Consider the following 9996-nt stretch of genomic DNA (forward strand, 5'->3'; position numbering starts at 1 on the left):
CCAGAACAGAACCCTTAAACATATAATTTGGTCACAGACATCCCCATGACAGCTAGAAAGCATAAGTCTATAGACGAACACATACAATTGATTAAACAAGGCTCAAACTAACAACAGTTCTCTTTTTACATCATATTAAGAAAGAAAAATAAAGAAAAATAAACCAGTGATCAAAGATATGGTTTAATATCATTTGAATGATTTGGCTTGCACCATTATTATAATTCTTCTTTGTTTCAATGTTTTCTGACATCAAAAATAAATAAAGGTCAGTGTCCTGTCATCTATCTTATATGAATAATTTGCAACAATAATATTTGTATATATATACTATATATTCACATGTCTACAAACATAAACATCACAGAGAAAATAAACTGTATTTACTGACAACATTACAAGAACGAAATACTTCAAAATGTGTACTGTACCTGCTCCTAAAATGAAGCTGCAACAGTAGCTGTTTGACTTTGCAAATCACCAACAGAACTCACTGTACACAGACATCTGTAGATGTGCACTACTTGATGTTAATAGAACACTTGTAGAGGTTACATTCATATTCAAGTCTTTGTCCACTGAAGTCCGATTAGACTTTAAAATAGCAATAGCACAGTCATCACTGTGAGTTAAAATCATCTTCTTTTCAATTTAATTAAGGCAATTGAACACACAATAATGTTTAATACATTGAAACATGACTCTATTAACGTTAATCCTTACAAGGACATAAAGATCTGCATTGATACCTGACGTTAAAGATAAAAGTATCTACAGTGACCACAATAGTGCTTTAATTCAACTACTTTATACTACTGCTTGTATACGTTCTACTGTGTATGTATGATAAATGGGATGGACGAGTGCTGCTTCATTATGTTCATCACTTTGACTGAGTGATATACATTTTAATGAAATACCCCAAATTCACAATTTCACGACATAGGCCAAAATGTAGGGTGTGCCAGTAGACCACTGGATAGTGCATCGACACATAATCACAACCAGACTGTGTTGCATGTCTCTCCCTACTCTCCCAATAATTGTCTATATACACTGTTCTATCTAAATTAGAGCAAAACAAAAGTCTAAAATAGATGTAATATTATTTAACTGTTAGTTAATATTTCTGATATTTCTTTTTCACCTATTCTATAAGCAAAAATGTTTCTTATTTGCAGAGTCAATCTAAGCCAGAAACAAAAGTATGAATCCCTACAAAGGTGAGAAACACAAGCGAACTTACAGTATAGTAATGTGGAACGTACATGTCTTCCCTCATTTTGTTTCAGTTTCTTCTTTCTGTGTGCATTACATTGAATGCTCACATTTTACAGGAATAGTGATATAGACCTACATCATCTGCATAAGTTATTGCTTTGCCTTATTAGTGATTATCTTTCACAAGTAACAGCTGTGCTGTCAGGCAGTTCTCATACAGTACAGTACGTACCTGGCATCCGTCCCGTCGGTCCCTTAGTCACGACAGACAGACATATTGTTTCCGATCAAAATATGCAGCGGTTCTCTTCAACAGCTCCTGGTCTCTGTAGGTACTATTACTGCACAGTGCCGTGTGTCCATCCATTATCACTCCAGTCATGTCCAGATGTAATCATCCACTCACAACTCATGACGGAAGGACGCAAAAATATACGAAACAAATTTCGAGGCTCTTGAAATATCCTTTCATTGTCTTTGATCTGAGGAGAGATGGATATGCTTTCTACTAGCTGTGCGTGTTCATGTGCTCGTACTGTATATGATGATGATTGTAAAGCGGGAGCCCTCCGCTCAGTAAAAACCCTCAGTGCTCATTTAACATTTCAATGAACGCTGAAGATTTTACTGTGCATATTTGGACGGTGAGTATAAGCTACCACAGCAGTCTGCCAGTGTTTGTCCTGATATGGTATGTTTCCAGTCCCCTGGATGAGGGGTGTGATGCTCTAAATAGTCCCAAAGAGGGGACCGTTACTTAATTATTTTGTTATTTGTTACTGGTTCTTGTGGTTGACACATTTGATACAGAAACTAGCAACCGGATTGTTGTCTTTCCACATCCTGAATCCGTTATTCTGCATCGTGATGCGGTGAGGAGTCAGGGCTGGACTCCTCCTCCTCCTCCTCGAAACTCTTACATGATTCTTTGGGAAGCGTGTCACGGCGCGTGAAGGCGGTTGCCAAGGTCACGCTCAAGCGTGTTTTGACGGGCGCCATCTCCGACAGCCCGATGTTGTTCCCGCGGTTGACGAGTGTTGTTTTATCCATAATCTCTTCGCTGTGCTTGGACATGACAGCGTCTAGGAAGTCGTATTTGTGGGACAGCTTGCCGCTCTCAAACAGGTACTTGGCTAAGTAGGAGAAACCGACATTACCCAAGAACGAGGCCAACATAGAAACTGTCTTGAAGGGAAACTTCTGAACAACCACGTCCTCTAACATCTTGGTCATGGGATTTTCTCGTTGCTCAATTGTCCAGCCAGGGTAGTAGATAAAGGGGGGCAGTCGCAGGTAGGGCTCCCCTCCCCCTATACGTAGCAACATGCCGAACAGGTAGCCGGCCACTGAGCCATATGTGTTGGTGCCCTTGACAAAGAGCACGCTAAGCAGCTGGGGGAAGATGATGACATAGACCAGGTCTGAGCTCAGGTACCACAGGCCGTAAACGGTTCCAGTAACCAACGCCATCACCGTGGCCAGAGCCCCGAACACAAAGATTGTGATGCGCATCACCCACACAATCTCTCGGTCTGATGCCTGAGGAAGAGGACAGATGGATAGAGAAAAGTTTAGGACGTTAAACTGTACAGAACATCACAAAATTATTATCACAAACATAAATAAATATGAAAATATATCGTCACTGTCAGGCAGAAACCTTGTATCTCCAAGTTTCAAATTTGTAAATCTTTTCGCAAAGTAAAGCACTGCTTCATCACACAAGGCCCGTCGCACAAAAGTAGTGAAAACAGCTGATCTACAAGCACACAACGCCTCGCACCGTGTGCTTGTAGATCGGCTGTTTTCACTAGTTTAAATAATTTGAAAAATGAGAAATACAAAACAAACGGTTTTGGACATACATGGTTATTAAGATATTTGGTAGCACTTTACAATAATAGGGTAGGTCATCATACACCAAAACACAAAAGGACTGACCGACTGGCGGAAGGCAAGCTGATAGATGTTCCTGGCGAACATGGAGCTGGCCGAAAGGATGGATGAGTCTGCAGATGACATCACAGCTGCAGACACGGCGCCCAGGCCGAAGAACGAGACGAACGGCGGGCACAGATGCTGTAGCACTATGGGTAGGATCATGTCAGCTTTGCCATTATCTTTAGGGGGAATAGCTCCGTAGTCTGTCTGGTTCCAGTCTGGCCAAAGTAAAGGAGTCGATGTGTTACCATCCACATTTGAAAATGCACATCCAATATACACACACATACTGTATGAGCACGCATGCGCACACGTGCGCACACGTGCGCACACACACACACACACGTTAAGGTTTAGACTTACAGAATAGTAGATATGAACTAGCATACTGTGGTATTACTGACTGATTACTTAAATGAATGTGATTTAGGCCTACTTAAACAATATGCAAGAGGAGGGTAGAGCTTCAATAACCAAACAGGAAAAACGTACCACAAATATCAGTGGCTTGCAAGACATCTTCTACACATAGCAATTCAAGTGTATTACACCTATGTAAACCAGTGTGTATTACATCTTAGCAAACATTGCTAGTGTAATCAGTGTATCACCAAGGACTTTGATACCCCAAAATCTGGAGATCAAACCTCTAATTTGGTCCCTTGCCTCTAATGTAATATTTACAGAACCACCATGGTTATTAAACGGATTGCTACTTCATTATGGATGAGGTGAACCAGCTGCTATTTACCAAACTCTCTTAGATCTAAGGGCAACATGTATCCACCTGAGATATCTCCAAAAGAGACACGCACACACACACACACACGCACCCACACACACACATGCAGGCATGTGCGTGCAAGTGTAAACACATACCGTACTCCAAATAAGCTCATTCACACCAAGCAAGCAAACAAGACAGACTTGAGTGTTTGTGCGTGCGTGTGTGCGTGCGTGTGTGCGTGCGTGCGTGCGTGCGTGCGTGCGTGCGTGCGTGCGTCACAGTCTAACCTGTAGATGCCCCTATGGCTCCTATGAGAACAGAGGGCACAGCCATGATAAGGCAGCCGAAAGCAGCAATGAAGGAGAGGACCTGGGCATATGTCGCAGAGGAGGCAGACAGAACCCGCTGGAAGTACACTTGCCAAGGTATCCCCCCAAGCATCTAAAGGGCAAATAAAAACCATAACACACGTAAAATACAACATGGAGTCCAATTACACAATACAATCCAATTCATTTAATTTAACTACAAATTGATAAATTAAGAGTTGTAGTGTAGACTACAAATAATAATATACAAGAATGGTAAATGGGGGGTGCCCGCTGGCCTACTGGTCCAGTGCATACCACTTTGGCATTGCCACAGAGGCATGGATGCCTGGCGGCGTCACCGGCTCGATTCTCGATCCGGACGACCTTTGCCCCATGTCACTCCCCATCTCTCCCCCCATTTCCTGTCAGTCTACTGTCCTAGCCAATAAAGGCAAAAGCCCAAAAACAAATCTATCATAAATGACTCGAACCCCGGTCGGGTCATACCAAAGACTCTGAAAAATGGAACCCAGTACCTCCCTGCTTGGCACTCAGCATCAAGGGTTGGATTGGGGGTAAGTCCCTGCGACATACTAGTGTCATGTCCAGGGAGTGTACTTGTACATCAAGCTGCCTCACGCTACAGAAACAGGAGATAGGCTCCTGCCCTATGGGCCTCATGGCTCTGCAAGGCTTACTTACTTAAATGGCTCTCGAGAATAGTAAATGACTCTCATAGCTTGAGAGAGTAGTCTTTTTTCTTATTTATTTACCTCTTTTTCTCCCCAATTTAGTCGTTATGCCCATTGATTCCTCCCCACACATGTCTGTGTTGTCACTGGTGTTGTATCCTGACTCACCTACCAGTGAGGAGCCCCCACCGGGAGTACGTAAAGCCGACGTAAATATCTTAAAATGTATTATGTACCAGTAAAAAGAAATTGTCAATCCATGTCCAGATGTCGTTCCTGTGGATGACGCCTCGCCAGGGTGCCTGGTACACATGCTTCACAGCCGTCACAGTAATGTCTGTCACTGCTGGGTGGTTCAAAGCAAATGGCACACTGATCCACTGGAAACAATCAGACATTAAAAAAAACCAATGTTATTTAATGAATGGTACATATTATGTTAAACGGTCAATTGTTGCTAGGAGATGTGGAAACACTTGTAGCTGTTTACCATTAAGAAGGTGTCTTGCATACCATATAGGCTATAATGTAGAGAACCTATCACCACCTGAAGAATGCTTTTGCGCCCTGTTCTATGTTTATCTCTTTATCTATACATGAGTCATGAGTATGACAGTCTGTCTCTAAATAACATTATTTTTAACTCTTTCAGTATTTCTATCTACATTGCACTTGTGTTCTATCAGTATGCAGTTAACAAATCTGTTTTCATTCACTTTTATAGAATTATAGTTATCATTGTATGATGGACGGTAACAAATTACAGCTATTAAATTAACCACTGATTATGTTCTGGCCCACCATGCAATGACTATTAACTGGCAATTCTAGTTGGCCCATGGTCAAACTTACTTGCCAACAGCTGCTCTTTACGTTTCACTCAATAGAGGCAATCTGCCAGCTTTTATTGCCAAAAATGAGTGGAAGAAACAATTAAAGTTACAAAAAAATAAGTAATAATAAATGCGTTGCAGAACCAATCCAAAAATTAAATTTGAAGAAAAATAAGACAAAAAGAAACAAAACACAGTAAATATCGTTTTGCAGAATAATAATGAAGATTTGTTATCCAAACTCATGACGGTCCTTCATATTGGGGTGGTGACAGGATTGGTTTCCTTTCTCCCTCCTCTCTCTAGGAAGATATCGTCATTGTCGGGCAGAAACCTTGTATCTCCAAGTTTCAAATGTGTACATTTTTCTACAAGCACACAACGCCTCGCGGTGCGAGGCGTTGTGTTCTTGTAGATCGTCTGTTTTCACTAGTTTAGTTCATTTTTTTTCCATCCTCACCACAGAGGGCATAATGACCTGTACTCTGTATTTTTCTGATCTTACGTGCAGTTGTTGCAGATTCGATTTCAAGCCTGGTATGAACTGTTGGAAAACCAGGCTATAAGATATAAGGCATGACACAAATCTATAGTAGTACTAGCAGCCAACTGGGAGACGTAACTGAACCCAAACAATGCCACACAGCCGTGTTCGAGTGAACTTCTGAGAAGAGAGGGTACAGTACGTAGCCTGAGCAGTAAGCAGCGGAGGGAGAAGCTAGATTCTGTAGACAGAACAGGCCAAACATCCATATCATGCAGGGAAGTGTGTGTGTGTGTGGGTGTGTGTGTGTGTGTGTGTGTGTGTGTGTGTGTGTGTGTGTGTGTGTGTGTGTGTGTGTGTGTGTGTGTGTGTGTGTGTGTGTGTGTGTGGATTTTGATTTACAGTAGGATAATAAATATTAGTAATGCACTGCATCAATACCAGCAAAGGATTTTGTATCATGGGCCTCATGATACTGGATGATAACAAAGGACTATGGCACTCTGGCTAAAAACTAAGTTGAAGTTTGTGCTGACAGGCTTGTACATGGTTTCATTAAGTGAAATAAAAATCATCCTTCACCCGTAAGTTCAATTCATCACTATTTGTGGACTTAAAATCATTGTTTCATTTGATGGAATTTTGTGCCCTAAAGTCAAAAATAAAATAAAATAGGCCTAACTGATAACACCAAAGGGCTTGATCCTAAATAGACTGTATTGGGCTTCTTACCAATTGTACTAATTAAGGCTCTGTTCCATTCAGTGTAATACAGTGGTTCAAAAACCTTTGCCCCAGTCTCAATGAAGGTATGGATGGAAGAGAAATAAAATAAATTCTACTTCCCTTTGGTTGCGCTCGTAATAAACAATATCCAAACAAAAACATGGATTCTGACAAAGTTACGCCTATTAAGAGTGAGTTAAGAGCTACAATCTATTTAGGTTTGTTTCGCTGGTGGATGTAAACAGACCTGCACTGCGTGACGTAACTTCCCTTAACCGCAGCACTTCCGCCACTTCAGTTATGCAGCCCACAGCGGATATTGTGGCCAGGGTGCAAGCCCCAGTGGTGGCCTACCATGTGTTTTTAAGGCTATACTTTCACCCGAGTGCTGACTTCCCATGGTAAGTTATAGTATAACTGGTAAGGACGGGGAAGGAAGTAAGGAAGAGGCCCAATTTCTTTCCAATATGTTTGCTGTGCATAGAGCCTATTGACACACCCCTGGGCCTGTTCCCACGGCAACCGTTACATACCAGATGTTTGCAAAGGTTGGAAGATTCATGGCAGCCTGTTTTTGTTTACAGCCTGATCCTATTGGTGCATAATAATATTGTTGCGGTCGGGCAGAAACTGTGTATCTCCGTATTTCAAAAAGGATTGCCCTACTTAATGCCCTGTTACATGAAAGAAGTGAGAGAATTCCCAATAAATTAGTCATAAGGCATAAGATGCAAAATACCAAATGCGTCCCTTATTTGTACACAAGAGTTAAATGAACTCTCGGGAAGTTACAGTGCTTAAGAATAAGGAGTAACTTACCAGTCCAAGGAAAATACAGAAGAGCTGAACCACGTCGGTGTAGGCTACAGAGTACAGTCCTCCAACCAGGGTGTAGAAGATAGCAATGCAAGCAGAGAGGACCACTGACATGTTGATGTTGATGTCCACAATCACACTCAGAGTGGCACCTGAGGTATGGAACAACGAGGGGTTCAATTATGGGCAATGCACACACACATACACACACACACACACACACACACACACACACACACACACACACACACACGCACACGCACACAAAATGGTTTCATGTTATTGTGACTTCCACTGTTTATTTGGCAGGAAACTGGGCCTCTCTCTCTCTCTCTCTCTCTCTCTCTCTCTCTCTCTCTCTCGCTCTCTCTCTCTCTCTCTCTCTCTCTATCTTATCCAGTATGAACTTACCAAGGGCAGATAAGATGGCAGCAGACCAGAAGATCTCGCCCATAAGTGCAGGTATAAAGAGCAGACCACCCATACGCTTCCCATACAACTGCTGGAAGGGGTCCAACATCGTGACGTAGCCTCTGGAACGCATGGGCTTGGCGAAGAAAAGGCCACCTGAACAACAGGGGTCAAGACAACAATACAACGCTCGGGCGACATGTTGCACTTGACACTTGTTATAAAGTTATTTTGTTTAAAGTAACATTTCTGCATTCGAATTTTAGGCCTAATTGACAGAGGTGTAAAGTAACTAAGTACATTTACTTAAGTACTGTACTCAAGTACACTTTTGAGGTAATTGTACGTTGTACTACTTGACTATTTCCAATTTCCAGTACTTTTAATTCTATACTCCACTACATTTCAGAGGCACACTACATTTATTTGAACACTTATCTAGTTACTTTGTAGATTTTGATTATCATCACAAAGCAATGCCACGCATGAGCTTGTAGATCTGCCATTTAAAAATATTTGCACATGCATATTTGAAAACGTGAAATGACACATTCTGCATAATGAGTAGGCCTATACGTAGGCCTACTTTTACTTTTTGTACTTCAAGTACATTTTGATACACATCCTTGTACTCAAGTAGCCTACATTTTGAATTCTGGGCATTTACTTGTAAAAGGTATTTCTACATTGCAGTACTGCTATGTAGTAAATTATTTTACTTAACTTAAGTAAGAAATGCGAGTACTTTTTCCACCACTGCGCGCGGCGCAACTCACCCACAACCAGACTGAGCGCGTATCCAAACGGTGCCTGCGCCCAAGCCAAGCCACTCTCCGGCAGATACACGTACTCAGCGGTGCCGTTGATGTATCCCCCTCCAACCCAAGTGGCTAAAAATAACAGAATGTCAACATTAGCATCATTTCCATTTCAACGCAAATCAGTTTGTAGAAAGGAGGAGCTATGCTAATTCAGTATTTAAAGCTACCCATTTCTACACAGAAAACACCCTATGTTCATTTAATTTATGCATTTGAAGTGTACACACTATTTTGTACATATTGTACAACATTTGTTGGCATTTTAGTCCCCCATAGTACAGCCAAGACCCGGCGCACAACAGCCCTACCAATCGGGCTCAGCCCTGTTGGCACGACAGGTTGCGCGGTCTGGCAGGTCTGGCAAGTGGGAACTACAATCTCAGCTCATGCCAATCACTACACCAACAAAACAAAACAAAAATCTGTGTAATTTAATTAATCCAGTAGTGTAGCCTACACTTATTTTGTAAATGTTCGCCTATTTGCATCAGGATTTTGGTGTGAAATTAAGTGTTTGATTAGCCTATCCTCTTTATAGGGCTTCAGTTGCAAATCATACAAAATACCTGTCATGGTGAATCCACCGACGAATAAGCCTATGTCTCTGCCACCGACCATGATGGTCTCGCTGCGGTCCGTGCCTTCTGCCATTCCAGAGTTCTTGTTCTTCCATGCCGCCCAGATGCCCACGCCAAGGATGAGCAGGTAGAAGACCGCGAGAGCCACGAGTCCTTCGATATGGACCGTCATAGTCGCTCCCGCTGCGCCCGCACCGCGTCTACAGCCGAGGATACACCGAGTCCTGCTGAGCCAAAATAACTGTAGCCATTAAAAAAATAAAAAATAAAATAAGACTGAAATACTGAACGATCGAATTTCTACAGTCACTCATATAGGCTAGTTCCACCATGTCTCTCTAGGAATTGTTATGCGTAAAAATGGAATTACGCACAACATTTATAGCCGCCACTTTAAATTTCAAAACTCCCACAGGCAAATCACATTACTAAGAC

The 9996-nt window shown here is 42.0% G+C and overlaps 1 protein-coding gene across 1 annotated transcript; it reads right to left on the reverse strand.

The window, feature by feature from the left end:
• Positions 1-2073: 2073 nt before the first annotated feature.
• slc5a7a (solute carrier family 5 member 7a) lies at positions 2074-9733 on the reverse strand (the record flags this gene model as incomplete). The annotated part of the gene is made up of 8 exons (XM_080729773.1): positions 2074-2760; positions 3163-3380; positions 4177-4330; positions 5129-5272; positions 7755-7903; positions 8163-8318; positions 8939-9052; positions 9550-9733. The coding sequence occupies 8 exons, from the start codon at positions 9731-9733 to the stop codon at positions 2074-2076; spliced, it is 1806 nt and encodes a 601-aa protein (XP_080585899.1).
• Positions 9734-9996: the final 263 nt, after the last annotated feature.

Source organism: Nannobrachium achirus (assembly GCF_963921795.1).
Source record: "Nannobrachium achirus genome assembly, chromosome: 7".
Lineage (NCBI taxonomy): Eukaryota > Metazoa > Chordata > Actinopteri > Myctophiformes > Myctophidae > Nannobrachium > Nannobrachium achirus.